Raw genomic sequence first — 25,531 nt, forward strand, 5'->3', positions numbered from 1 at the left:
TAGATTCATGGGTGAAATTATAACAATAAAAAATCTTCTCTCTTTTTTATTTAAATTGAATTCCAAAAATCTTATTTACGCTGTAGCAAGAACTTTCCTGAATTTTTTCCATTCTTCAAGAGGTCCATGCTCAGGTAAATATTTAACATTACAACCATCTGGAGCAAGACGACCAAATGCTTTTAATTCTTCATACACAGCACGATCATATTTAGTAAAACCCCATTTCTTAGATACATAAATCTTCTGACGACCAGGAAACTTAAACTTCGCACGACGTAATGCTTCAATTACAGCAGCCTTATGCCGATCTGATGAACGCACACTCATTATAGGTTGTCCAATATGTACTCTAGCTACAGTACCTTGAGGTTTACCAAAAGCTCCTCTCATTCCAGTTTGGAGCCTATAAAGATTTTTTTTCTTTGTATAATTTAACTTCTATATAAACTTTGATTAAAAATTATAATTCAGCAAAATAAATATGTAACTGTATAAATGAAATTTACTTACCTATCAGCTCCAGCACATGATAACATTTTATTAATACGAATGACATGGAAAGGATGAAGCCTCATACGAATATGAAATTGATCTTTACCAGCATTCTTAACCATGTATTTATTGGCACAGATTCTACCTGCTTCAAGTGCCTCTGAACTAAGTTGTTCATATTCATCAGACACTAAATGTACACATAATGGAAAATCTTCGACAGAAGCTTTCTTCTTTCCAAGATCAAAAATACGGATTTTTGGATCTGGTACACCACGACAAAATCTTGATTTAGGATAAGGTTTGTTTTTACAATATCGATAACTGAAACAGAATATAATATTTATAATATATTTAAAAAATATTTTTTTTTAGAAAAAACTGTACACATAATACGCTATATATTAATTCCAATCGTATTTCTAAATCATCTTATTTATTTTATTAATAAATTACATTAAAGATAAATTATGCTTTTATTAACAAAAATATGTTACGATGTCTATAAATTATTACATACCATCTAGCTGGTCGGCGCCCCATTTTCGTCTTTAACTATAAAAATAAAATACAAAATATTAAAATATTTCATATAAATATATATCAAATAAGCTTACATGAAAATTAATTGTAAAATATGTAATATATTCAACGATGTCACTTGATTATTCCCAATAAGTAATAACACAATCTTACCGACGTACAATGTGGCTAAACAAGAAAGACGGAAGAACACCTTTATGTCATGAACATTCCTCCAGAAAGCTTCGTGAAGTTGGTTGTAACCAAAGAATCGATTAATGTGTCAGTTTTCATGAAAGCGTTATTCTCTAGACCCAATAGATTTCAACCAATAGTTAATAGATATCGATAATTTGAAATTCCAAGACTTTACCATTTTCTCTTTCTTTACATTGTATTGTCAATTTTGTTAGATCAGCTTCTAGAAAAATTTGATTCATTTATTAAAGGGATGTCAAAGTAAGATCATAATTCAAAGGAGTGTCGATACAATTAATCCTGTAATTATTGTGTTTCATATATTGTGATTGTACATATATGAAATATGAAAAATTCAAGAGTACTATCATATAAAATGTAAATTTTTGTTTTTATTATATCATGGAAACTTCAGAGTTAACAGAAGAAAGTCCTATGAGAAGTTCATTTACAGTTGATGATTTAGATATTGAGATACTACCACTTATTTACGATATATTAAGAAGGTATGTATTTTAGTTACTGCGCGGGTTGTCAGTTTCGTAGTAGCTACGTAAGCGTGTTGTATATCTGGATATTATTTATATATCTATATTTAAGTAAGTTGAAATAATTTTACATGAGATTTGTTACATATAAATTAATTATTTAATTTGTATTATTACGCTACCAGTGATCAAATATTTCTCATAATACTTATAAGTTACTTTTAAATAAATTTTATTAGAGGTTATGGGAAATGCACTGAAAAATATTTAACCACAATATAGTTACTTGTTGGTTAATTTTAAAACTCAGTGACAATATATTTTTATATAAGTCGGTTTATTATTTCATATATAATTATTATTTTATTTCAATTTACAATGACTATTTTATTCCCTCCAGTGTGGAGAAAGATCCTCATGATACAACTCAAAAAGCAAAAGAATCACAAGATACTAGTCATAAAATATTAGAATTACAAAAAAAATTGGATTCTGCAAGAGCTCAGGTAATAAATATTTTGTAGGTGTATCTTGTTTTACTCTATAAAGATTTTCTAGTCTTGCAATGCATGTCTATATATTATATCTATTTTTAAACAAAAATTTATGTATATACATTTATTGTCTTGATTGCAATGTGCAAATGGGATAGCTAGTTCTTAAATATAAAGAATTCATCCTAAATAATTAGTCTATACAAAATTAATTCCTTTAGAAATATTATTAAAAACATATTTTCTTTTTTAAGAGAAAGTTTTTTGTCTTCTAGATTAAACGGTTACCAGGGATAGAATATAGTAAAGAAGAACAGTTACAAAAACTTGAAACACTTCGTAAACAGCTTCGGCTCAAGCGTGAACTTTTATTGAAATATCGTAATATGTGTACATTTGAAGTACCCAAGATATAAATATATACATTTTTACTATAGCAAATCGTTTTTAAGAAAACTACTCAACATGGGTTTTATACGTTTTCTTATGCGATACTTAATGAATAATGAGCAATTAATCAATAAATTAGCAGATTCTAAACCAATTAGACAAGGTGCCAAATTAGTGGTTTATTTATTTTCACAAACAGGAAAAGTAAATAGTGCATATAAATTAAAATCTCCATCGGAAGCTTTAGAAATATTAAAAAATTTAGCAAATAATATAAAAAATGAACTAAAACAAGTTAAAGAATCCAAAAAGAAATAAATATATGATTACATGTATACTTCTTATAGGAACTTAGTAGCATTTAATGATAATGTCTATTTCTAAAGATAGTAAAATTATAATCATTGACATAAAAAAAAATTCTTGCCAATGATATAGATCAGTAATTTCCATGTAGTCTTGTTTAATAAATATATTTGATTATAATAAATGAAAAAATTTGTTTATTGTTGTTATAAAACGAGTTCTATAGCAAATACAAAGACAGTACCATTGCCTTAATAAGGTAAATATTTATGCATATAATAAAAAAAATTCTGCGATTTTATATTTGAAAGTGAGTAATATTATAAAAGTTTTGAATGAAAAATTAAATGAAGAAAGGATAAAACAAATAACAAAAATCTAATAAAATAAAATAAATTATAAAGAATATTTTATGTATTTACGAATAAAAAAAGATAAGATAAATAATAAAAACGTAATAAAATAAATTATAGAGTATTTTACGTATTTGTTATTTTCCATTAAATAAATTTACAAGTTATCCTCTCTATAATTTTTAATTTATATTTCGAATTTTTCTATTAAACTTTATTTATTTGTATTTATTAAATTATAAGATTTATGAAAGTACAAGTTATTATTTTTTCAATAATTCTATGATAATAATCTTTATTTTAATAGCTTCTGTTTTCATCAAGAGATCACTTTGGTAGTAAGGTCAATTTGATAGAAATTTTGTAACAAAGAAAAAATATTCAATTTTTCAATAAATTATTTGGTCCATTTTTTCATCATTATTTGCTATGCCAAAATAACATTAAAATTTTTAAATATATTGAAATGCATTTTAGCATTCAATGTGCTCCTACATACAAGCATGTCTTCCATTATTTTCGATTTTAGTTATTTTTAATATCATCTTAAAATAAAATCATAATTTATGTATATAATAATCTATTAAATTTAAAAAAAAATATAGTTCAGTTTGTAAATACTAAATACTGAAGTTTTAAATAGCACTATTTAGCAATCACATTTATATATGCAAAAATATAAATAAAGAATGAGTAATTCTAAGTCAATATTTATTTTTATTTTAATGGCAAAATACAAGCAAGATGTCGATTTATTCGTATAATTCAAACTTGAATTTTAATATTATTAAATTCCTTTCTTTCACATTGATTGTCTTTCCAACCTTCTTTTTGAAGATTACAATTATACATTTCATATAAATAATAATTTGAATAAAAATTACATATATAATCAAAATAATATTTAATCTGCAAAAAGCATTTTGTTTTCACAGAAAATAATATTGTAAATAATTCAATAGAATTTGTGCAATAGTGCAGACATGCTTGTGGCGATTTAAATTTGGTAAATAGTTACAACAAAGGCAATCTTTAATTTAAAAAGTAAAGATTTAGTAAATCTGTTATTTAGTTCGTACTTCTTGCTACGAAAATTAACTTTCAATTTTAAATTTATATTTTATTTTTTTTTACTTATTTATTTATTTTTTTTTTTTTTTTTACTAGTATTAAAGTAGTCTTAAGAAATACTTTGCTTTTTTTCTTTTCTTTTCTTTTTTTTTTCTTTTTTTATAAGAAAGAAAAACTTCAAAAACAGTAATCTTGCTTCAAACTATATAAACATTATCGAGAAATGTTTATCTAAAAAATCAATCTATTCTAAAACATTAAAGATTTCCTCTAAATCAATATATATACTTTGTATATAAATATATCTTATATTTTTGTGGGAGGGTTTTGCTCTGACAAAGGTTGTATACTAGCATTGATAAGATTATGAGATCTACCTCTTCGACCTCTACCTTTTTTATTTTGTGTTGTGCCAGATTTTTGTGGCATATTTTCTTGTTTTGCATTCTGATATTCAAATGCTGAACTTGTTTCATTTAATTCTTGTGACTGAAAGCAAAAAATTGTAATAAAAAGAATGGCCATAAATGTTACACTCCAATATTTATCTATGTTTTTGCAGTCGTAATCTTACTTGATTGAGAGAAGAATTATTCAATCTGCCTTGTGATTTATTTGGTTTGTTAATTCTGAATATTTGTGTGCTCATAGTATTAGAGTGAGGAATAAGGTTTGATACATTTCCTACTGCTTTAGTTCGACCTTCTCTGAAAACTATTCGTTGACCACGTTTTATATATTCAGGATGTTTTATAAATCTGAAGTGTACCAATGCTTTATCTCCTGTTCTTAAGCAATCCTGAGACATTGAGATAATAGAAGCAGTTTGTCTTATACTGCCACAGTGAACTATAACATGTAATGAAATAAGAAATATTGACACAATTTCATGAATGCAAAATAAAATAGCTATTCCTGTTATAAGTATTATACAAAGTAATATAAAAATAAAAGAAATGTTAATAATTTACCCATTGCTTGATATCGAGAACTGATCGTTGTAGGATGATGTAATACCAAAATTTCACCTTCAAATTCCCAACAAGCTTGTGGATTTAAAGCTGGTGCAACCATCACCATCCCTTTTCTAATTTGTGATCTTTTTATCTTTTTCAAAGCAAAACTCGCTGTTTGCCCTCCTCTTACTTCACGAACTGGCATTCTTTTTCTATGGATACTTTTTACAGTAATAGGTATAAAATGTCCTAAAGGATCAGGCCCCAATAATAAAGTATCATTTAATTTTATTACACCTTTCAAAGTTGTACCTGACACTACAGTACCAACGCCCTAAGGATTACAGAAATTGTGTTAGAAAAGAGTAAATGTATATTAAATTAATATTATTTAAAGATATTTCAAATTTTTTAATAAGAATAATAAAAGAAATTATTTTTAATACTTCTTAGGAACTTACTGGTACAGAATAAGTATCATCAATTTGAAATTCTGCTGGTTCATCATCATGACTAGTTATTCTAGCAGTCAAAAGATTTAAAAACATTTTTAGAAGATCTAAATTTTCTCCACTCACATTAGATACTTGGAAAATGGGACATAATCTGTATTATAAAAAAAGTAAAAATATTGACATTTCTTATATTCTTTAATACAAATTAAGATGTAAAAATGTAAAAATGTAAAATACCATTTATAATTTATTGCAATAGGTTTCTGTAATTTATATTAAATTTACTAACCGTTCTGATACAAAATTAGTTGCACTAACAACAACATCATCTGGAGTTTTTACTATGACTGGAACTTTTCTACAGCCAGGTGATTTTAGTATTTTTATAAGCAATTTTAAATTTTCTTGTAATACATTTGGTGGACACATATCAATTTTTGTAACTACTACAAATACAGGTACCGAAAGAGCCAAAGCCAATCCTAAATGCTCTTTAGTCATTCCAACAATACCAGCATTTGCTCCAACCATTAACATACCTTAAATACAAAACAGTTTTAATAAGGAAACATTGGACTAATTATACCAACGAAACTTACCGAAATCTGGAGCATGTCCAGTCATTCCAAACACAGTTGTTTTGAGATACCTTTCATGTCCAGCAAGATCAATAAACGTTATAACTTTAGATGATTTCTCACAAATTTTTACCCAATCTAAAGAACCATGTTCTGGTTTATTAACAACATTTCCTGAAATCCAAATACATTGTCACATGATCATTTTGAAACACAAATGATAAAAAAATTAATTTTAATACATACCAACACTATCAAATCCAAGTATATCATTTCCGACAGAGCTGGTTCGTCCTGTTTCAGCTTCATGCTTATGACGAAATAATTTTTGACGAGCTAAACCTCTTCCATTGTCTAATTCTCCATGTGTTAATACTCCTAAAAGTGTTGATTTTCCTGCATCCACATTGCCAACAACAGCAACTCTAAAAGATTTCATTAAAAGAAAACATATTTTTAACATTTTTAGTAGCATTTCATTAAATTTTACAATAAAATTAATTCTTTTTTAATAGGTTAATATTTAAATTAATATTTTAGAAACCTAATTTCTAGAAAGTCTTGCAAATCCAGTCGCCTTCGTACAAGGTATTGTCCTGTTAAACCATGATCTACTTTACTTTGACGTAGAAGTACACAATCAGCTTCTAATGTAGCAGCAAGTGATTGCAAAGTAGCTACTGATGCTTCATATTCATCTTCTTTTAATCCATCCTCTGAACCATCTACAAACATGATGAAATAGTGATGTAATATACGTCAATGTGTTCATTATTTAACTTTTTATTACAATTTTCTATAGCTCGATAAAGAAAATAAGTATTTCATAGATATATACCTTCTGCAATACCAATATCAAATATTGTTTCACTTCCACCATCATGAATTCTTTCTTTTAATCTTTTAAGTAGAAGCTCATATTGATCCTCCGATGGACTAACTAATACATTCTATAATTTAAAACAATTTATTTTTTAGAAAGTTTATATTTGCTAACTATAAATTTTATAAGATCTGAATGATATACCTTTCCTCTGATACTTGAATAATCTATCATAGTTGTAGATGCATGTTCCTTCTCCGAAGGTTGCGCAAGAGTAGACGTTATAATTGAAGCAGAACCTGACATTTTTTAGGAATGATCGATTTACTATGAATTAATAATAAATTGATTTTATATTTATCAATTTAGGTATATTCAGTTTTGAAATTGTTTCATGTACACATATATATATCAATCATTTTCCAATATTTAAATCCAAATCTTCTTCTATAGATTATTAATTTAGATCTATGCATAACTGATATACACAAAAATTTTTGATTCTATCAGCACTTGATATATATCAGTTATATAACATTGTATTATTTTTTAAATGTATTATATTTAAAATTTTCAAGTTAAAAATTTATTGAAATATTTTTTCAATACAAAGTAATCTTTTTTTAATCAGGATATTTCATTTCACATTAAAAATTTTTATCAGTAAGATAAATCCAATTGCTATTTTTCTTCAACTTGTACCTGTACAAATTAATAAATAAGTATTATTAATGTCTGAAAAAAGTTTCACAGTAATTTTAAAATAGATATAGCTTCTTGTACAAAATTATCATTTGATTAAACTAATAAAAAATATAACTTTAATAACTATTAATATTGATATAAAATTTATATTATAATAGTATTTTTATATATAATGTTATTTTGTGCAAATAATTTAAATAATTTTTTCTACTTCTTATATTATAGAAATTTACATTTTTATAATGTTTAAATAATTATTTCCAATTATTTTATATTTGAACATTTATTTTATGTAAATGTAAAATGATTAGGTATGATTATAATTAGTAAAAATATTTGCAGGATACAATTTTACAATAAATGACTGATGAAACATATGAAGGAGAACATATTGTAGGTTCAACAATGGAACTTTATGCATTAATAGTCACATATCAGTAATTGAAATATATGTTTATAATTGAAATCAACTTGAATTTAATTGGATAATATTTATACGTTACAAACAACATTGAATACCTACACTAATTCATTTTAAATGTGGATTTAGAAGAAACCAAAGGAAACTGACATGTTGACACTTGCAAAGTTACGAAATGAGTTGTCAATGATTGCGTGATACTACACTTTAAACTTCAGATGCACAATGTTAAAGTAAAAAATCAGGGCCTTTCTATAATTATTTGTGTTAACACGAAGGTCAACAAAGCACTATTTTTCCGAAGGTAATTGTAAATTTTATTTATTATTTTCTTGATAAATACACAATTCCTAATAGATGTTCTGTTTGTAAATAGCAATGATTCGAATCATTAAATCGTTTAGAATCATATAAACTTTCTAGTTTACGACATTTTACAATTCAACATAAAGGAGCGTTTTCAAGGGATATCAATGTACCGAATGCCTTTTTCCATTTTTATTCTTTACTAATAAGAAAATTGAAATTATTTTAATATTATAATAAAGAAAAAAATATCAATAAATTTATATTATTTGAAATATAAAAAGTACGTAATTCCATTATATACTTTACAATTATTGTACATGAGAGTGCGATGAAATTATATAACAAAAAAAGATTGGATCGTTCTTTCGCGTCAACGAAGTTATCCAATCAGAAAAGAATATTATCACAATATTATGCGATCCGAATTATATATATCACTATTTAAAAGATACCCAATGAAAATAAACGAAGTATAATATTCTACCATATACGTAAATATTTTACAGAACTGTCAAATGCACAGAGGTTATAAATAAATAATCCATCAGTGATATTCAACTGATTAATTTTTCATTTATATTATAAAACTTAATAAAATTTCCTTGTGATATATCAACGAAATTATGTAGTTACGATGGTGGCAAATACAGGAAGTGATATGACTGGATCTATTTATCATGAAAGACAAGTAAATAATATATTTTTTACATAACATCGGAAATAATTATTTAGTAATATCATCAATCATTTTCGATTGCAGGTAAAAGAGCTTTGTGCTCTACATGCATTAAATAATTTATTTCAAGAACGAGGCTTTAGTAAGCAAGAATTAGATCAAATTTGTTATAGCTTAAGTCCTGCAGTGTGGATTAATCCTCACAAATCTTTATTAGGACTTGGAAATTATGACATTAATGTTATTATGGCTGCATTACAACGAAGAGGCCGTGAAGCAGTTTGGTTTGATAAACGCAAGTAAATATTGATTGCTGTAGTCTTTACTTAATATCTTTTACTCTTTCAAAATCTTATTAATATTATTATGTTAGTGATTCTATATAAATATCTACATTTACAGAGATCCAAAGTGTCTTTGCCTTGACAAAATTGAAGGTTTTATATTAAATGTTCCAACAGAATATAAATTGGGTTTTGTGTTACTCCCATTGAAAAGGCGCCACTGGATTGCCTTGAAAAAAATTCATGGTGCCTTTTATAATTTAGATTCAAAGTTAGATACACCACAACTTATAGGAAAAGTGAGTTTTAAAAATTACATTTACTTATATAAAATATAAAATTATAAGAAATGAATGAAAGATCATATTTTTATATTTTTGAAAATTATGAAATATTATTATTTATTTTATACAGGATAATGAATTACTTATATATCTCAAGGACCAAATAGACAGTAAGGAAAAGGAATTATTTCTTGTTGTCTCTAGAGAAATAGATAATAATCAAGGATGGTTAATGGAACCATATGAAATTAAAGAAGATAATAATACTGATCATGATTCAATCAGGTATATTGAAGATGGTTATCCATCAGATATAGATGTAAAGAAATCAGAATCTAAAGAAATGAATGAAAATGAGGAATTAATATGTAATAAAAATACTAGATAATTTTTACTCAATATTAAAAGTGTGATATTATTGAGAAATATAATTTATGAAGGATGGAATTAAGGCAAATGATCAATGGATTTTTCAAACTTTAAGGAAAATTATCAGAAGAAAAAATAGTTAGAGTTAATAAATGTTTTGCACAGAACTCTACAAGGTAGTAGTTCTGACTCTATTTACACAAATATCTTAATACACTGAGACTGTTGAATATATAATTTGAATTTCTAACTAAAAACACACATGAGTATTATTAAAGCTTGTACGTGATGCACTTGATGAAAGTTCAAAAGAACTGTTTGTGCTAAAAATTTGAAATTTATGCTGCTCTTAAATTATGATCATATACAAAAAGTACTATATTTTTCCAAAGATGCATTAGAGGATTTTTGTTATTGATGAAAGATTATTTATTTATTATTTGTTATCGTAAATGCTAAAATAAATATTTAATATTTATATTATTATTTATATTATATATATATTATTAGCTGACATTGTGTGTAGTTTTTAATTTTGCACATTTATACAAATAAATTATTTTCTATGTTATACAGATAGAGAAATGCAAGATTTTATGGATTAAAAATTGTCTTCATATAACTGAAATAATAGCATAGAATAAAATTTAAGCATTAGCTAATCCTTTCATAACTATAACAAAAAATTATTCTACAGATGCCAAGATAATTGAATTGCATTTACTATAGTTTATTTTACATGGAAATTAATGTTTGATAAAAAGTAATTTATAACAATTGTATGTAAAAAAGACCAAAATAACTATCTCAACTGATATCAAAATATAAATATATTTAAATTGCTTAAAAAAAGGGACAGTTTTTTAAAACGTTGATAAAACTTTAGTTTTTAATTATATATGACTTATAAATGTTATTTATGTTAAATTACGATATTCGATATTTCATTTTTTTTTAATATTTGATCTAGGTAAAAGTATGGCCTCATAAATAAATATATAATTATAATAAGTTATTAATAATTATTGTATATTTACATATGTTATGATTACATATTATTGAAATAATATAATTATTATTAATTTATAAATGTATATAATATTATGAAATCAGATGTGTTTAATGAAGACAATCTGTCCACTTCAAAAAGTGTGATTTTACTATTATGTAAATTCAATAAACAGTCATTTACCGACAATTTTTATATATACAAATACCAATGCTATAATAAATCTTTAGTTTATAAGAAAATTATTTTATATATTAAAATGTTCTACAGAACATGTTCTATTCATTTAATAAATATTTATTAAATCATTGTCAAATTCTAAAAATAAAATTCATTTAATATTGGTTAGCAAACAACACAATAACATAATATTTAACAAAGAGTATAATATTGTATTAAATAATGTTTTCATCCTCTCTTATATCTTTGTGTACATTTTTTAATTTAAATTATTATATATGTATTTAACTATTGTAATTATCTATTATTATATATTAAGTGGAAGCAAAAAAGAGAATATATAATATTTCAATACATGTATTAATGAAAGTAACAGTTACATATACATATATACATATATAGTTTTTCTTTTGCAATAATATACATCACCATTTAATTGCAAGAGCTGTATTCATTTTTTCTATTTCATGATATTGTGTATGAAGATAAGCTGCAGCTTTATCTGTATTTTCTCCACCCAACCATGTTTTATATAATTTATGTACAGCTAGATTTTCTTCAGGTATACTCATTGATAAATCATGATACATAGCTTCAAGTTTTAATGCAAGTTCTCGAGGTTGAATATTATCTTGAGACCTTATTTGTGCACCACCATTTAAACATCCTAATATTTAAACGTATTAAAACATTTATTAAATGAATAAAACATTTCAGTTATAAATTACAACTTACCACAAGGACATGCCATAACTTCCACATAATCATAAGGACATTTTCCTCTTTTTAATTTTTGGACAAGGTTTTGTATATTCCTAAATCCATTTGCTATTGCAAATCTTAATAATACTTCTCCATTTTTTTCTAAAACTGCTTCTTGGAAATCAGGATTTCTCAGATGTTTAAATTCTAGTGTTACATCATTTTCATCAAACAAATGCTTTGCAGCATAATGAAAAATGAAATCAGCATAACCACCAGATCCAGATCCTTTATGACTCCATAAGTCATTATCTGTTTTGTCCCTACATAACCCAAAAGGTTGCTTAATTTCTCCATCTTCTATGTCACTCAAAGTTAAATGACTTTCATTCAGCATTTGCTCTAGTTCAACTAAAAATAAATTTGATATAAATAAGAATTATTATACATATATGATATAAAAATGGCATACTTGATGTAATAACACAATCCACATCTCTGGTACTCTTTTCATGATTATAAAAATCTTCTCGAGAGGCTTCTAATTTTTTATCATAACAAGGCATAACAGTAACATGATATACTTGTTCTGGTGAAAGACCCATATTTTCAGCTAAATGATACTTAACTAATGATCCCATAATTTGTTGTGGTGATTTTGTTATACTTATATATGGTAAAATAAAATGACCATGAGTCTTCTCAGCGTAACATACCCAACCTATAAACAAAATATTTTATTTTTCAAGAAAAATTATATTTGATAAAAAGTCAGAGAGCTTAAAAAAAAGCATACCTGGGCATGAAGATGCTAACATTGGTAATTGTTTTTCAGTGCCTTCTTTTGCAACTTTATAACGTTCAACAAACTCCTTTGCAGATTCCAGAAGTGCAAAATCATCAGCAATACTCATATCTAAAACTACATCTGCTCCTAACTTGTAAAAGTATCCAGCAAGCTTGTGTAAAGCTTGTTCTGGTTTTAACTCATAACGTTGCGCCATGGACAATATTGGCTGAATAGATAAACTTACTACTATAAATGTTGCACACTCATTTTTCTCATTCTATGAGAAACAAATAAAAAAAATTGACATTAAAAATACATTTGCAATACATAAATTGCTGCTAGTCGAAGTTTTACTATTTATAGAATTATTTACCTGTTGCTGTTCTACTTTCTCTTGAAAAACTCTTAAAAGATCATCAGGACATTGTTGCGAAACTAATACGCTTTCAGCAGAAGTAATGCATCCACTACATGCTAAACAATCTGCTAACGTAATTTCAACTTTCTCCAATTTTTCTGGAATATTATTCTATAAGATATCAGGTATAGTAAATACATAAGGTTGTCTGATACATTTATAAATAATTACAAGTAATTATAATGAAATATTTATATTAAAAACAATTATACCTCTTTTAATGAATAATAAGTTCCATCTTCTTCAATTTTTATTTTGGCACCTGTTTTGCTTTTAGATGTTTTGATTTCAACTGGCTTTATGCATTCCTACAAAAATTTATATTGAACAATTTTTTTTTCTAAACAATTTAAATTTTGGCCGTCTAAAGATAGTAATAAAATTAAAATAAATATTTATTTTTCTTTTTTTATCGAACGTTTACCTGAGATGGAGTAATAAAATCATCTAAATTTGTAATTTGTAAAGTGCCACTGAATCGTGATGCCATCTTCAAATATTTTATTATTATATGAATTCTTCACTATTCATTAATGAAAATATAAATAGGTAGCCTATAAAACTTAATATATCAGGCGATAATCGAAGGAAATTTCAGACGTAAAAAGATAGGACCAAAACAATTTCCCCCTCCTACAATGACTTACTCAATTTATAAGCATGCGTACGCCTGGCAAATGGCAACCATTCTATTTCGTAACAAATCGGGTAACGTTCTATTTGGAGTGGTTTCTGAATGTATTAGATAATTTTCAGAATGACAGAAGTGAAAAAAGACGATGTTGTCAAAATTCTACACACTTATCCACTCTGCAGAGTGAGTAATGACCATTCAATATGCAAAATATGCTGTTTATACGAGAAATAAAATTTAAGGCATTTGATCAATAAGTCAAACTTCCGCCTGGTACACAGGCAAGGTTTTTCATTTGTATATTTGTTTTCCTAAGAATTTTAATTTTTTTTATTTTATTTCATAATTCTTGTATTATGTTAATTACATGCATAAAATGTTTATAACAAGTATGATAAAATACGTTTGTTCATAGAAATGCGATATGTCTGATGAGATGAAACAAGAAGCTATGGAATTATGCGTGACAGCTGCAGAAAAATATGCCGATAATTATGAGAGTGTTTCTCGAATGATCAAAGAAACGATGGATAAAAAATTTGGAGCTTCATGGCATACAGTTGTCGGTGAAGGTTATGGATTCGAGATAACGTATCAATTAAAACATTTGTTATACATGTACTGTGCTGGTAATTTAGCAATATGTATTTGGAAATCTGCATAATTTAATTTATTCAAAAATTAGAGAAATCATTTTTTTTTACATGTGATTAATATGTATGTACGATTTGTGAATTTTATGAATGCTAATAAGTTATATTAAAACTTGTTTTTTCAAGTTGGATAAAGTTTAATATTTACAAAATGCATTAACAAAAATACAACAATTATTCCAGTCTATACAATATATACAACGTATTTTGAAAAACTTTGATTTATATCTGATATAACAGATTTACAAAAATAAAAATACAATGAAAGTATAAAGTTATCATATAATACTATTATATGATATCATATAATACTTACGATTTATATTTACATATTATATATATATATATATATATATATATATATATATATATAAAATTGTAGTTAAAATAGTAATTGGTTTTCTGTGTATATAATTATTAAGAAATATCTATAATGTTTCTACATTATATATGATACAAATATATTTATTTGTAATAAAAAGTGTTAAAAACTCTAAAATATAAAATTATGTTCACCAGCTTTCACTCGTAGCATATACGACTTCATCGATAGGTATAGACAAAATAAGAACTATAAAGGCAATAAGGAGTACTGTTTCGCTTATTTGTTATAGCTAATATTAAATATAGTCTACGATTCGGAGATCAAAATTTAACTGTATTTAAATATTAAATTGAAATTATTTTATATCTAAAGGGTATTTCTAGCTATATACGAATATATAATATTGTTTAAATATTAGCTTAATGTACTTTGTGTACATTATACATCTGTTTACATTATATATTTTAAATAATTATAAAATTTATTTCAAAGACAGGATTAGAAAATCTGAGTATCGATTTATGCAGTCAGATAAGGAAGCAATCGTCTACTTCACGAAAAGTAACCGCATACCCCTCTAGCACTTATATGAAAATCATTAATGGAGATAAGAACTTCTTTTCTTTTGCCGCGAAATTCAAAGGGTGCCGCTATTTTATCATTAAACTTTTTTATTACGATAAATGTTGAAAACTGCTTGAAAAAAAGGATATGTTTTTTTCGAATTTTTTTAAAAAGCTTTATTTTTATGTATAAACTATTCACGAAAAAACATCATTTCTGATACGATTTTTTTCAAAGAGAATAAAGTTTTCTTAAAAGTTCGAAAACCTCTATTTTTAAAATAAAATCTTCTTTATTAAAACCGTCTCTATTACTTTTATTAAATACATCTCTCGTTATTGGCGTAAACAATTATAAAATTAAAGGTGATGTACAGCTTTAACAGAAAATCATTTTATTTGTATTGGTTAACTGTTCTCCAAATAAGAATAGCAATATTCCCACCCGTGAACATATATAATAAACTATTTTCTTGATGGGTTATAGCACAAGCGTAAGATTCTCCAATAACTACTTGAAAAGGCGCGCCAAATCTTCTGTCCAAACTTTCTTTAATCATACGTGCCGCTTGCTCATAGTCATCAGCATATTTTTCCGCAGCAGTAGAACATGTTTCCATAGCTTCTTGTTTCATTTCACTCGGCATATCTGTAAACTGCAAACGTATTAAAAATTAAAAATTTTAAGGTACATACATTTTTTTTTCTAAATTTTACCTTGCATAAAGCATACGTATGAAATATAAATTGAGGTTCTTCTTTCTTAACTTCGCCTGCCGACATATTTTTCAATTTATAACAAGAATATTTTTTTATTATATCAAAATATAATATATGATGTAAAATAAATATATATTTTAAATACGATGAAAGAGATTACAATTTCTATAATTGTACGCATAAATCTATGTATTTAAGTGAAAATTGTCGAAATTAATAGTGTATTCTTTGTAATTTAATTAGAAACTGTCAAAATTTAAACTATCGAATACTTATAACGTTAAAATGGCGCTGCTTGTCATTTTTGTAGATTTATTAACTAATAACTAACTGAATATCTATATTTATATTAAATATTATAAATAAAAAAATGAGTGCTACTTTTAACGTTTAATTACTATTCATTTCTTTCAAATAAAATTAAATATTTAAATAATTGAAAAATGTTTGAACAATGTTCATTCGCCATAATTTTTATTCTGAAAGAATAAATATCAATATAATCGATATTCTTGCGACATAATCAAATTTTAAACTAATACAATTGAGTATATACAAGTAAAAGTTAATTTCAAAGACTGTGTATGTGTATATATATGTGTATATATATATATGTATATATATATATATATATGTATATGATGTGTATATATCTATTATTCGAGTCAAAAATATTGGGTATGATACGTTTTCCAAAACAGAGCAGGACTGGTAGATTTCTGATAGTAATGTTTATAAAGAGGTAGTAAAACTATGAAGACTGAGATCTATGTTTCATATTATGTGTGTGAATGTCGTATAATAGATAAATATATCGTTTAGTAAATTTAAATCTTGATAATATAAGCACATTGTCTATTATAATAAGAAAGAACACAAGTTTGAGTTGGATATAATACTAATTTTGTGCAGTACGAATTTACATGGTAACTTAATGTAACAATTTTTAAAAAGAATAACAGAATTCTACCCTTTTTATAATAATAACATAACACGGAAATTAATAATTCTACATCATTTGAATAAATGATTAAATAATTTGTTTATTAATCGTAGCTTCTCTATCAGGTAATTATCTGTGAATAGTGGTTTGCCGACATTCGTGGACTTTAAACATTTATGGAGTATTTACTTGTGACAACTCAGCAAATATAAAAGCACGAAGTAATATCACAATTTTTTTAAATTCTGTAAATTTATATAGTATATATGTATTTTTTTTGTTTTTGCTAATACTAATATACTTCTGTGATATTTATTTTTATTTTGTATTGATTTATATTGATAATAAACAATTTGAACTATAATTCATTACAATTTTTAATTACTTAAATTATTTACAAGAAATATATAGAGTATTAAAGAATATTTATATTTTATTAATCGATTAACTTTATTCATTTTTTTTTATAGACTATTTAGCTGCTTAAGTTTTATTTCCATTTTACTCAGCACAAGAAATGTTTTTGTTATTTTTATTTGTTGGTCTCACTTTTTTAAAATTTAAATTAGAAAAAATATAAATATATTCTTTGCAGTGCATACTAATATACAAAAATTAAACAAGAAGTTATTCGGGGTTGATGCAGATACATTAATTTTTCATCTGCTTATAAAACAAGGTATCATAATTTTTATAAATATTTTTTAGAAATTATTATAGAACTTATTAATGTAATATAATTCTTATTATTATAGAATAATGAGTAACTTGGAAAGCAGCACTCTAATTGCAGCTGCGATTGGAGTTACTGTTGGTGTTATTAGTGTGGCTGGTATGTTTCTCTATCAACAATTTATCGAGAAACGACAATACAAAGTACGGAATCATAACCTTGAACTTGTTAATCAAAGAATTGCCGAGCTGCAAGAAGAGTTAGAAGCGTTAAGGTAATATTTTTTTTTGCAGGAATTCAAAATCTTACGAAAGAAAATAATATTATGTTTAATATTAATGATAAAATATAATTCTTTTTAGACAGCAACAAAAAAGGAAAAAGAGATCAGCAGTTGCAAATAGAAAACATACATTGAATTCTAACGATAGTACATATGTTTCAACTGAAAATGATGTAGATACATTTTCTACAGCAGGGACTGACATTGCTGATGATGAGTTTTTTGATTGTTCAGACACTGAAGATACTATAGGCGATATTGAACTAAGGTTGGATATATATTAAAATTATTAGATAATTTCATCTTTAATAAATTTACATGAATTTATTCGCATTATTATGTGTTACGGAAAATCAATATATACTATAGTATAGAAACAATTTTATTATTAATTTAAATATTTTTTATTCGTTTTATTGAACTTACAAATATAGTCATTATACATAATTATATACAAACACACATACATATTATTAATAAAGATAAATGTCAATCATGAAAGGAAGAGATTATATATTTAGTGATACAGGGAATCAGAAACAATAAAACTATTGGAAGTAGAACTTATGAAAATTCGTGCACAAGAAAAAACAGAAGAACAGATTGAAGAAGACGTATATTATAAATTACAAGAATTAACCAAATTACATCCAAATAATGTAGACATAATATGGAGATTTGCTAATGCTTGTTACACTTATATAAATCATTTTTCTAACATAGAACATAAAAAGAAAATTATTAGCGAAGGTAATTCTGCAATTAATCATAAACTATTAGTTTTAGGAATAAATAAATCTAGCTTTAAAGACATTATGTACAATTTTATTTTTTAGGACTCGAAGCTTGCGAACAAATTATTAATGTAGAAAATGCAGATCTTCACAAGTGGTATGCTATTCTTATAGGTTTACATGGTGAATATCTGCCATTGGCAGAAAGAATAAAAAATGGATCTGTTTTCAAAAATCATGTAATGACAGCTTTAAAACTACGCCCAAAAGATTCTGATCTACATCATCTACTTGGTAGATTTAGATATGAAATATCTAATTTAACTTGGATTGAAAGAAAAGTGTGTTTTTACGTTATTAATTTGTTGATATCTTATGTTTATATATAATATTTGTTCTTACAATATTATTAATCACTTTATTACAAAATTATATTTCAAACAGGTAGCAACAACATTCTATTCTGAGCCTCCAAATGCCTCCTACGAAGAAGCAATCGAAAGCTTCGAACAAGCAGAAGAATTTGCAACTGAACCACATTTAGAAAATCGTTTATTTCTTAGTAAATCCTACATAGCTATAAGTAATTATGAAAAGGCTATTTATTGGTTAAATGAAATTTGTCAACAAACGGTCGTAACTAAACAAGATCAGAATGTACAATCTGAAGCAAAAAAACTATTGCAAGAATATTCAAGTTATCTTTGAAAAAAGAATTTGAAGTGTAGCGGCTTAATTTACATTTTCCAATAATATTTTATAATTTAATTATAAAACAATTAAATAAGATTTGATAATAATAACATTTTATAGTGGAAATTGTAAAAATCGAAATAATAATAGTATTATGGCTTTATTACTGAAACAAACAAAGCCGAATACTAAAAAAGTGAAAATTATCTTGCTGTAGAATATAGATGACAACATAGTAATAATGGATTGTAGGAAAAATGATCATATGATAATTCTGAGAAATGTAATACCCAATATGGTTTTTTTATATGATATTTAATACTTTAAAAAATATATATATATATATATATGTGATATTAAAATATATATATTAATTTCTGAAATTCCATATGATTATTTTTTTTTCTTTATATAAGTTTTGCATCTTTATTATATAGGAAATCAAGATCTAAATTCTTTATATAGATTTGTTAAATCAAACATTCATTTTATTACAACCATGCTAATATTTTCTAGTATCAAAATGTGTAAATTTGCCTGTTATGTTTAATTGTGGGGAATATATTATAATACTTTAGTTCTTGTAGTTTTTGAATATATTTTTCATATTTATTAGATAAAGATCAATAATGTATATAATATATTTGATTTATACGAAGTAATAATTTTCTCGGATGAAATGATTTTGTCTTTTATTTTCTCCTTTTTTAATAACTTTTTACTAATATATAATTTGGATAGATCTATAGTACATAAATATACAAATATATTTTTATCAATTTTCTATTCTACATTGAAAATTAAATCGATTTATAGGGAATTTTTTTAATATATTTAATGATAGATGTACTACACAAATACATTTTATATATTTGTATTCATCTCATATAATACAAAATACAAAATGAAATCATATACTCACTCTGCTTTTTATTAGTTTAATATTAATTTATATCCAGTAATTTTTTAATTACTTATGTTAGAGAATAGCACTTTATAAGTTATTCTTTGGGGATTGTAGCCCTGTATTTAGTAGATCAATAATGGTCCAGCAGCATCCCAGAACTCAGTTCATACTGGGTAAAGAAGAGAGGGTGGTACAGTGAAGCCCTTGTAATAAGGTTGTAGAGAAGCCTAAGAAAAACGATATTTCACAAGAAAGCAGTTGACATCCAATGCCTATGAAGAATAGTTCAATTGTAAAATTTATATGTCAAAGTAAGTATAACAATTGTTTTTTTTTAATAAAGTATAAATAATATAATAATATTATTATAAGAAATATTTATTAAAATTAATATTAAAATAATAAAAAATATTTTGTTTTTTATATTGTTTAATAAAATAAAGACTTAGATCGTGCATCATTTAATTATATTTACAGGCGGTAATGCGTGGACTATTGCGTGGTATGTTATACTGTGCTCTTTGGTATGGTAGTATTGTAGCTGGTTTCTTATTTATCGCTTGTCCACTTTTACCACTTTTGCTATTCAGTCCTCCAAAATTTCGAAAATGTGGAGATTTGCTATTTTCTTGTTGGGAACTTTATCCCACAGTGAGTTTATTGTATTGATTTCTTAATATTAATCTTTTTTTACATGGTGAATATTAGATAAATTTATTATAGGCACTGTTAAAGATATTTGGTGTAAAAATCTTTGTATCAGGAGATCATATTTCTCCTAACGAATCAGCTATACTTGTAATGAATCACAGAACACGAGTAGACTGGAATTTTTTATGGGCTGCGATGTATCAAGCATGTATGCCTGATATAGCTTGTCATAGATTGAAATTTATTTTGAAAGATCCAATAAGACATATCCCAGGACCAGGTAAATAAAAATAAATCATTGTAAATGTTATAATATAAACTATATTGCTATACAAAATAATATATTTGACAGGATGGATAATGCAAATGAATGGCTTCCTCTATATAACACGTCGTTGGGAAGAAGACAAAGGTCGACTATTACGTACTCTGGACTATGTGGTAGCATTAAGAAGACGTACACAATTACTTATATTCCCAGAGGGTACAGATTTAACAAAAACTAGTAAAGAGAAGTCTGATAAATATGCTTTACAACATCAACTACCTCAATATACATATACATTACATCCAAAAACTACAGGATTTAGTTATCTAGTACAACACCTCCAGAAAGCAAATTATCTTGATGCAGTATATGACTTAACAATAGCTTATCCTGATTATGTCCCACAATCTGAAATTGATTTAATTAGGGGTAAATTACCACATGAAGTACATTTTTATATCAAACGAATACCATCTTCAGATATACCTACACATGAATTAATGTTAAGGAAATGGTTAGAGGATAGATGGTCTGACAAAGAAGAAATATTAAAAACTTTTTATGAAAAGAAAAGTTTTCCTACTGAAATATGGCCAACAGCAAAGATGTTACCATTACAAGCTGCATTCAGCTTCTGGAGTATATTAACTGGTAAATCGATAAATTATTGACTAAAATATCCTTAATTTTATAAAATTTAAAATAAAAATTAATTTTTTCATATATTCTCCATCTTAATATTAATTTTATATCATTTCATATAAATTCTCTATTTTAATTATAAATGTAAATATATTGTTTATTTACTTCCTAATATAATCTATATTTACAGGTACGACAATACTCTTATTAATTATTTCTCCAATATTTCAACTATGGGCATTGATGCATGCTATCTTTTTCATTGGATTATCTTTATTTACAACTGGATTTAATCAAATTGAAATGGGATGGTATTGGCGCTGGAAAGCATATCCTTTTTCTGCAAAACACAGTTAATAACAATGTTTAATCAGAGTAAGTAATAAACTAATTTATGCTTTTCTGTCACTGTGATATTGGTATATCTAAGATTTAGATGTACAACTATCATATTTTTAGAAATGTTCCTTCCGTTGTACATGTTAGATTTTAAAGAAATATGTACTTAGAAAATGTATATATTTCCAAATGGATAAAAAAAATACATGAAAATGCTAAAAAGTTAAAAATAGCATCGTAATAATGTATAAAAATTATTATGGCAAAATCAAGTAAAATTATTAATGTAATTCATAAAAATGATGAAGTATATAGAGAAGTTTTGTACGTTTGTTATATACACATATATATTTATTTACTTATTTATTCATTTACTGCATGCCTTCCAACTTAGCACGAATATTAAAAGTGTTTTAAAGATAAAAAAAAATTTTGTAAATATGCCCATGAATATGAAAAATCAATGTTTTTATACAATTATATACTATTGCTCATTTCAGAAATGAGTCACTTATAGAATAAAAATATTTTTGAACTATTAATAATAATTAATCTATCAAAAATCATCATTTTATAATTGCGTAAATTAAATTATAAATGAGAGTAAGAATATTAAGATTGAAAGAAATATGTTCTTTAACTTCTGTATTTCCATAAAAATATTAGTTTGCTATATTCATTAAACTAAAGAAAAAAGTACAAATTTGTTTTTAATTTAAAAAAAGAAAAATAATATAAATAACAGAATTAAAAATAATATGTGGCATATATAGTATACATAAGTATTTAAGTTATTAAAATTTATAGGTGTCTACCCAAGAAAATAGTTAATGAATCATTGTCATGTATTATTTATTTTCTATTCAGCAATATTATAATATTAAGAAATTATATAAAATTAGAAAAAATACAATATTTACTCTGTTGAGCATATATTAAAAAATACTAATTCGAAGTAAATATTGCCCTAATAATAAATTTATATTTTTTTGTAGTTATAAATGTTTAAAATTAAGTAAAAGTGAATTCATGTGCCAAAGAGATACATGCAGAGAGTTTGTAGTTCTCTAAATCATAAATATTAAATACTAAAGATTATATATCTATTATTCTATATGTATATATAAAGTATGCTTATAAAATATTTTATTTATGATAGAAGAATTAGGATTTTTATCTATTTCATTATTAAAAATATTAATCATTATATTATAGAAAATCTTAGTATGATTCATTCATAACACTTCTTTTGTTCAAAGTGTTGCATATATTTAAATTGTACCTATACTAAAAAATCTAATTATAATTCTAGTCACGATCTTAGGTAGATGTATATGATTAGAATGATAAATAATAATACTATTTTATATTTAGAACTTCCTATTTAACATTAGAAAGATTTCAAATTTTTAAATTAAGTCTTGGATGAGATGCGTATAAATATTGTATAAAAGTAGTATTGTTCAAATTGTAATAAAATTGTATTACACTGTTAGAATCTAATTGTGTGTTAATATAAAATGTGAATCTGATGTGTTGTTAATATAAAATGTAAAATAATATAAAATATCTTCAAATTGTATTTAACATACACACACACTCCGTATCTATATAAAAATACATTAAATGAATTATATATATTTCAAGGATTAACACAGATATATGAATCTATATTTGAATTCTATAACACATAAAGGTAGAAAAGATTTTTGTCAATAATAATATGAAGTGAATCGAAATATAAATCTTTTTAAACGATTTATTTAAATTAAAAAATATTCCTTACTTTTTATTATTTACCACAAAAATGTTTATAAATCGAATCTTATTAATTTTGGACCTCTTTTTTGTTTTGACATTCCTTTCTTGAACTTTTTTTTGTTAGACAAATGATTATTTTTTTCATAATTTGTGGATTCAGATTTTCGTCTTGTGTTATTAAGCTCTTCAATAGCTGAAGAAATTATAGTAATAATGGATTCATCCAACAAATGTTGCATTTTATTAGCAAAATGTAAAGACCAAATTATTGTTTCTTTCCATTTATTTTGATTTTTTAATATTTTACGAGTAATATCCGGAAAATTAAGAACAACATTTCCAAAAAAAGACGTTTGCTCCAATATAAAAAACAAGCCTATAAGATCAACGAAAATGATATCAATAACATATAATATAAATCATTGATTTTATATTTATTCTTCTCATAATATTATGTTTATTTTTTTCAAATATGACTTACCCTCTATTATAGCATCATTATTTGAAACGATTCCCTTGTTAATATTAGCCATTATATTCTCTAGCATTGATGTTTTATCTTCAATAATATTAATTGCATCCATAATAATTTGTTTGATCATTTTGTATCTACCTTCATATGTATCAATATCTTCTAATATTTTGATAGCCTCTTCATATCCTTGAGCATTTCTTAAAAGCGATTTTTTAACTATAATATATATATATATATATATATACATAAGTTATCATGTAAAATAAACATTTAAACAGAGTATTGTAATATTAAAAATAGTCTTATAATGCGTACAAAATTCTCCATTTGGTTCTAATTGGAACGTTGCACTTTTTAACAGATTGTATTTGGTTGGCAGTTTAAACTTTTCGCTTCTTTTCGCGACCGTTGAAATTATTAATAAAAACTTAATATACATTAATACAAAAAGTAATTTTTTTTGCATGATGACTTAAAAAAGAAGTATAATTTATTAATCTTATTATAATGTGTTCACTAACTTACATTTGTAATGATATTCTTTCGCAAATGCAAACGTATATATATATATACACACAAAATACGTTTGATATAATTTAAATGATACTTCTAAGGACATATATAAATAACATAGAATATAGGTCAAATATAGGTTTAATAAAAAGTGTCAACTAACGTCAACTGTTCTAACGGATAATATTCATTTTTAGTCTAATGATAATATAATGTTTTATACTCATTTATACTCACATGTGATTTTCACAAATAAGTCATAATAGAGATCATGTTTTTAAATTTTATTTAATAATATTATGTTTGTTTATATTATTTATGAAATAATAATTTACTGAAAAATAAAAAATAATTGTTGAATTATTTCATCAAGTTTTGGATGAGATGTGTATAAATATTATATAAAAGGAGTATTATTCAAATTGTAATAAAACTGTATCACATTTAGAATTTGGTTGTGTTGTTAATATAGAGTGCA

General features: G+C 24.8%; 10 protein-coding genes across 21 annotated transcripts; 5 read left to right on the forward strand and 5 right to left on the reverse strand.

Moving 5' to 3' along the window:
- Window positions 1–33: 33 nt before the first annotated feature.
- On the reverse strand, window positions 34–1,293 carry LOC124424221 (60S ribosomal protein L10). Of its 2 annotated transcripts, none has more exons than XM_046962969.1 (4): window positions 1,192–1,293; window positions 1,016–1,050; window positions 514–819; window positions 34–406 (listed from the first exon to the last, which is right to left on the reverse strand). In XM_046962969.1, the coding sequence occupies exons 2-4, from the start codon at window positions 1,036–1,038 to the stop codon at window positions 76–78; spliced, it is 660 nt and encodes a 219-aa protein (XP_046818925.1). In that variant the 5' UTR covers window positions 1,039–1,050; window positions 1,192–1,293; the 3' UTR covers window positions 34–75. The 2 variants fall into 2 exon arrangements, with proteins under 2 accessions (XP_046818925.1, XP_046818926.1); XM_046962970.1 differs by having other exon boundaries at window positions 1,113–1,206.
- An 80-nt stretch (window positions 1,294–1,373) lies between these two features.
- LOC124424222 (mediator of RNA polymerase II transcription subunit 9) lies at window positions 1,374–2,760 on the forward strand. 3 transcript variants are annotated; one of them, XM_046962973.1, is made up of 4 exons: window positions 1,374–1,476; window positions 1,631–1,721; window positions 2,104–2,209; window positions 2,473–2,760. In XM_046962973.1, exons 2-4 carry the CDS (start codon window positions 1,651–1,653, stop codon window positions 2,611–2,613), a joined length of 318 nt encoding a protein of 105 aa, XP_046818929.1. In that variant the 5' UTR covers window positions 1,374–1,476; window positions 1,631–1,650; the 3' UTR covers window positions 2,614–2,760. The 3 variants fall into 3 exon arrangements, with proteins under 3 accessions (XP_046818929.1, XP_046818928.1, XP_046818927.1); XM_046962972.1 differs by having other exon boundaries at window positions 1,396–1,517; XM_046962971.1 differs by having other exon boundaries at window positions 1,434–1,721.
- Window positions 2,761–3,943: 1,183 nt separating this feature from the next.
- On the reverse strand, window positions 3,944–8,703 carry LOC124424188 (GTP-binding protein 1). 2 transcript variants are annotated; one of them, XM_046962890.1, is made up of 11 exons: window positions 8,358–8,703; window positions 7,334–7,428; window positions 7,145–7,256; window positions 6,851–7,031; window positions 6,553–6,731; window positions 6,328–6,480; window positions 6,018–6,267; window positions 5,735–5,879; window positions 5,289–5,607; window positions 4,892–5,166; window positions 3,944–4,806 (listed from the first exon to the last, which is right to left on the reverse strand). In XM_046962890.1, exons 2-11 carry the CDS (start codon window positions 7,361–7,363, stop codon window positions 4,624–4,626), a joined length of 1,827 nt encoding a protein of 608 aa, XP_046818846.1. In that variant the 5' UTR covers window positions 7,364–7,428; window positions 8,358–8,703; the 3' UTR covers window positions 3,944–4,623. The 2 variants fall into 2 exon arrangements, with proteins under 2 accessions (XP_046818846.1, XP_046818845.1); XM_046962889.1 differs by having other exon boundaries at window positions 7,334–7,831.
- A 307-nt stretch (window positions 8,704–9,010) lies between these two features.
- Window positions 9,011–10,255, forward strand: LOC124424190 (josephin-2). Its single transcript, XM_046962893.1, has 4 exons — window positions 9,011–9,252; window positions 9,325–9,539; window positions 9,643–9,823; window positions 9,939–10,255. The coding sequence occupies exons 1-4, from the start codon at window positions 9,199–9,201 to the stop codon at window positions 10,194–10,196; spliced, it is 708 nt and encodes a 235-aa protein (XP_046818849.1). The 5' UTR covers window positions 9,011–9,198; the 3' UTR covers window positions 10,197–10,255.
- Window positions 10,256–11,707: 1,452 nt separating this feature from the next.
- LOC124424189 (probable cytosolic Fe-S cluster assembly factor AGAP009023) lies at window positions 11,708–13,908 on the reverse strand. Of its 2 annotated transcripts, none has more exons than XM_046962891.1 (7): window positions 13,701–13,908; window positions 13,489–13,584; window positions 13,232–13,387; window positions 12,865–13,135; window positions 12,541–12,789; window positions 12,102–12,479; window positions 11,708–12,033 (listed from the first exon to the last, which is right to left on the reverse strand). In XM_046962891.1, exons 1-7 carry the CDS (start codon window positions 13,764–13,766, stop codon window positions 11,792–11,794), a joined length of 1,458 nt encoding a protein of 485 aa, XP_046818847.1. In that variant the 5' UTR covers window positions 13,767–13,908; the 3' UTR covers window positions 11,708–11,791. The 2 variants fall into 2 exon arrangements, with proteins under 2 accessions (XP_046818847.1, XP_046818848.1); XM_046962892.1 differs by having other exon boundaries at window positions 13,232–13,374; window positions 13,701–13,731.
- A 26-nt stretch (window positions 13,909–13,934) lies between these two features.
- LOC124424191 (dynein axonemal light chain 4-like) lies at window positions 13,935–14,689 on the forward strand. Its single transcript, XM_046962894.1, has 2 exons — window positions 13,935–14,093; window positions 14,326–14,689. The coding sequence occupies exons 1-2, from the start codon at window positions 14,034–14,036 to the stop codon at window positions 14,572–14,574; spliced, it is 309 nt and encodes a 102-aa protein (XP_046818850.1). The 5' UTR covers window positions 13,935–14,033; the 3' UTR covers window positions 14,575–14,689.
- A 263-nt stretch (window positions 14,690–14,952) lies between these two features.
- On the reverse strand, window positions 14,953–20,518 carry LOC124424051 (dynein axonemal light chain 4-like). 2 transcript variants are annotated; one of them, XR_006942219.1, is made up of 2 exons: window positions 20,420–20,518; window positions 14,953–16,107 (listed from the first exon to the last, which is right to left on the reverse strand). XR_006942219.1 is itself a non-coding variant. In XM_046962540.1 (2 exons), exons 1-2 carry the CDS (start codon window positions 16,232–16,234, stop codon window positions 15,847–15,849), a joined length of 327 nt encoding a protein of 108 aa, XP_046818496.1. In that variant the 5' UTR covers window positions 16,235–16,520; the 3' UTR covers window positions 14,953–15,846. The 2 variants fall into 2 exon arrangements, 1 of the variants encoding a protein (XP_046818496.1); XM_046962540.1 differs by lacking the exon at window positions 20,420–20,518 and adding an exon at window positions 16,169–16,520.
- On the forward strand, window positions 16,879–19,883 carry LOC124424043 (regulator of microtubule dynamics protein 1-like). 3 transcript variants are annotated; one of them, XM_046962528.1, is made up of 8 exons: window positions 16,879–17,097; window positions 17,228–17,335; window positions 17,710–17,793; window positions 17,870–18,061; window positions 18,150–18,338; window positions 18,600–18,820; window positions 18,907–19,145; window positions 19,249–19,883. In XM_046962528.1, exons 4-8 carry the CDS (start codon window positions 17,874–17,876, stop codon window positions 19,510–19,512), a joined length of 1,101 nt encoding a protein of 366 aa, XP_046818484.1. In that variant the 5' UTR covers window positions 16,879–17,097; window positions 17,228–17,335; window positions 17,710–17,793; window positions 17,870–17,873; the 3' UTR covers window positions 19,513–19,883. The 3 variants fall into 3 exon arrangements, with proteins under 3 accessions (XP_046818484.1, XP_046818483.1, XP_046818485.1); XM_046962527.1 differs by having other exon boundaries at window positions 17,240–17,335; XM_046962529.1 differs by lacking the exon at window positions 17,228–17,335.
- A 32-nt stretch (window positions 20,519–20,550) lies between the features above and the next one.
- Window positions 20,551–24,062, forward strand: LOC124424042 (lysocardiolipin acyltransferase 1-like). Of its 4 annotated transcripts, none has more exons than XM_046962525.1 (6): window positions 20,551–20,715; window positions 20,882–20,906; window positions 20,995–21,055; window positions 21,128–21,335; window positions 21,408–21,974; window positions 22,156–24,062. In XM_046962525.1, the coding sequence occupies exons 1-6, from the start codon at window positions 20,673–20,675 to the stop codon at window positions 22,320–22,322; spliced, it is 1,071 nt and encodes a 356-aa protein (XP_046818481.1). In that variant the 5' UTR covers window positions 20,551–20,672; the 3' UTR covers window positions 22,323–24,062. The 4 variants fall into 4 exon arrangements, with proteins under 4 accessions (XP_046818481.1, XP_046818479.1, XP_046818480.1 ...); XM_046962523.1 differs by having other exon boundaries at window positions 20,577–20,715; window positions 20,882–21,055; window positions 22,156–22,340; window positions 22,425–24,062; XM_046962524.1 differs by having other exon boundaries at window positions 20,577–20,715; window positions 20,882–21,055; window positions 22,156–22,340; window positions 23,300–24,062.
- A 3-nt stretch (window positions 24,063–24,065) lies between these two features.
- LOC124424046 (coiled-coil domain-containing protein 134-like) lies at window positions 24,066–25,530 on the reverse strand. Its single transcript, XM_046962533.1, has 3 exons — window positions 24,856–25,530; window positions 24,547–24,756; window positions 24,066–24,441 (listed from the first exon to the last, which is right to left on the reverse strand). The coding sequence occupies exons 1-3, from the start codon at window positions 25,004–25,006 to the stop codon at window positions 24,116–24,118; spliced, it is 687 nt and encodes a 228-aa protein (XP_046818489.1). The 5' UTR covers window positions 25,007–25,530; the 3' UTR covers window positions 24,066–24,115.
- Window position 25,531: the final 1 nt, after the last annotated feature.

This window comes from Vespa crabro, chromosome 5 (genome assembly GCF_910589235.1).
Source record: "Vespa crabro chromosome 5, iyVesCrab1.2, whole genome shotgun sequence".
NCBI classification, from domain to species: domain Eukaryota; kingdom Metazoa; phylum Arthropoda; class Insecta; order Hymenoptera; family Vespidae; genus Vespa; species Vespa crabro.

Excerpts from the sequence above, each read along its gene's own strand:
- LOC124424188 (XM_046962889.1), bottom strand. The coding sequence starts at position 7,435 with ATGTCAGGTTCTGCTTCAATTATAACGTCTACTCTTGCGCAACCTTCG. Across the intron at positions 7,257-7,333 it reads ATTCAAGTATCAGAGGAAAG|AATGTATTAGTTAGTCCATC; the intron begins GTATATCATTCA and ends TTTAAATTATAG. Across the intron at positions 4,807-4,891 it reads ATAATTCTTCTCTCAATCAA|TCACAAGAATTAAATGAAAC; the intron begins GTAAGATTACGA and ends TTTTGCTTTCAG.
- LOC124424043 (XM_046962528.1), top strand. The coding sequence starts at position 17,874 with ATGAGTAACTTGGAAAGCAGCACTCTAATTGCAGCTGCGATTGGAGTT. Across the intron at positions 18,821-18,906 it reads AAAGAAAATTATTAGCGAAG|GACTCGAAGCTTGCGAACAA; the intron begins GTAATTCTGCAA and ends TTTATTTTTTAG. Across the intron at positions 19,146-19,248 it reads TAACTTGGATTGAAAGAAAA|GTAGCAACAACATTCTATTC; the intron begins GTGTGTTTTTAC and ends TATTTCAAACAG.
- LOC124424222 (XM_046962971.1), top strand. The coding sequence starts at position 1,618 with ATGGAAACTTCAGAGTTAACAGAAGAAAGTCCTATGAGAAGTTCATTT. Across the intron at positions 1,722-2,103 it reads ATTTACGATATATTAAGAAG|TGTGGAGAAAGATCCTCATG; the intron begins GTATGTATTTTA and ends TATTCCCTCCAG. Across the intron at positions 2,210-2,472 it reads TGGATTCTGCAAGAGCTCAG|ATTAAACGGTTACCAGGGAT; the intron begins GTAATAAATATT and ends TTTGTCTTCTAG.
- LOC124424189 (XM_046962891.1), bottom strand. The coding sequence starts at position 13,766 with ATGGCATCACGATTCAGTGGCACTTTACAAATTACAAATTTAGATGAT. Across the intron at positions 13,136-13,231 it reads AGAAAGTAGAACAGCAACAG|AATGAGAAAAATGAGTGTGC; the intron begins GTAAATAATTCT and ends TGTTTCTCATAG. Across the intron at positions 12,790-12,864 it reads GTTAGCATCTTCATGCCCAG|GTTGGGTATGTTACGCTGAG; the intron begins GTATGCTTTTTT and ends TTTTGTTTATAG.
- LOC124424046 (XM_046962533.1), bottom strand. The coding sequence starts at position 25,006 with ATGCAAAAAAAATTACTTTTTGTATTAATGTATATTAAGTTTTTATTA. Across the intron at positions 24,757-24,855 it reads AGAACCAAATGGAGAATTTT|TTAAAAAATCGCTTTTAAGA; the intron begins GTACGCATTATA and ends TATATATTATAG. Across the intron at positions 24,442-24,546 it reads TAATGATGCTATAATAGAGG|GCTTGTTTTTTATATTGGAG; the intron begins GTAAGTCATATT and ends TTGATCTTATAG.
- LOC124424221 (XM_046962969.1), bottom strand. The coding sequence starts at position 1,038 with ATGGGGCGCCGACCAGCTAGATG. Across the intron at positions 820-1,015 it reads GGGCGCCGACCAGCTAGATG|TTATCGATATTGTAAAAACA; the intron begins GTATGTAATAAT and ends ATTCTGTTTCAG. Across the intron at positions 407-513 it reads TCATGTGCTGGAGCTGATAG|GCTCCAAACTGGAATGAGAG; the intron begins GTAAGTAAATTT and ends AAATCTTTATAG.
- LOC124424051 (XM_046962540.1), bottom strand. The coding sequence starts at position 16,234 with ATGTCGGCAGGCGAAGTTAAGAAAGAAGAACCTCAATTTATATTTCAT. Across the intron at positions 16,108-16,168 it reads ATACGTATGCTTTATGCAAG|TTTACAGATATGCCGAGTGA; the intron begins GTAAAATTTAGA and ends ATACGTTTGCAG.
- LOC124424190 (XM_046962893.1), top strand. The coding sequence starts at position 9,199 with ATGGTGGCAAATACAGGAAGTGATATGACTGGATCTATTTATCATGAA. Across the intron at positions 9,253-9,324 it reads CTATTTATCATGAAAGACAA|GTAAAAGAGCTTTGTGCTCT; the intron begins GTAAATAATATA and ends TTTCGATTGCAG. Across the intron at positions 9,540-9,642 it reads GTTTGGTTTGATAAACGCAA|AGATCCAAAGTGTCTTTGCC; the intron begins GTAAATATTGAT and ends CTACATTTACAG.
- LOC124424191 (XM_046962894.1), top strand. The coding sequence starts at position 14,034 with ATGACAGAAGTGAAAAAAGACGATGTTGTCAAAATTCTACACACTTAT. Across the intron at positions 14,094-14,325 it reads ACACTTATCCACTCTGCAGA|AAATGCGATATGTCTGATGA; the intron begins GTGAGTAATGAC and ends GTTTGTTCATAG.
- LOC124424042 (XM_046962522.1), top strand. The coding sequence starts at position 20,888 with ATGCGTGGACTATTGCGTGGTATGTTATACTGTGCTCTTTGGTATGGT. Across the intron at positions 21,056-21,127 it reads GTTGGGAACTTTATCCCACA|GCACTGTTAAAGATATTTGG; the intron begins GTGAGTTTATTG and ends AATTTATTATAG. Across the intron at positions 21,336-21,407 it reads AAGACATATCCCAGGACCAG|GATGGATAATGCAAATGAAT; the intron begins GTAAATAAAAAT and ends TATATTTGACAG.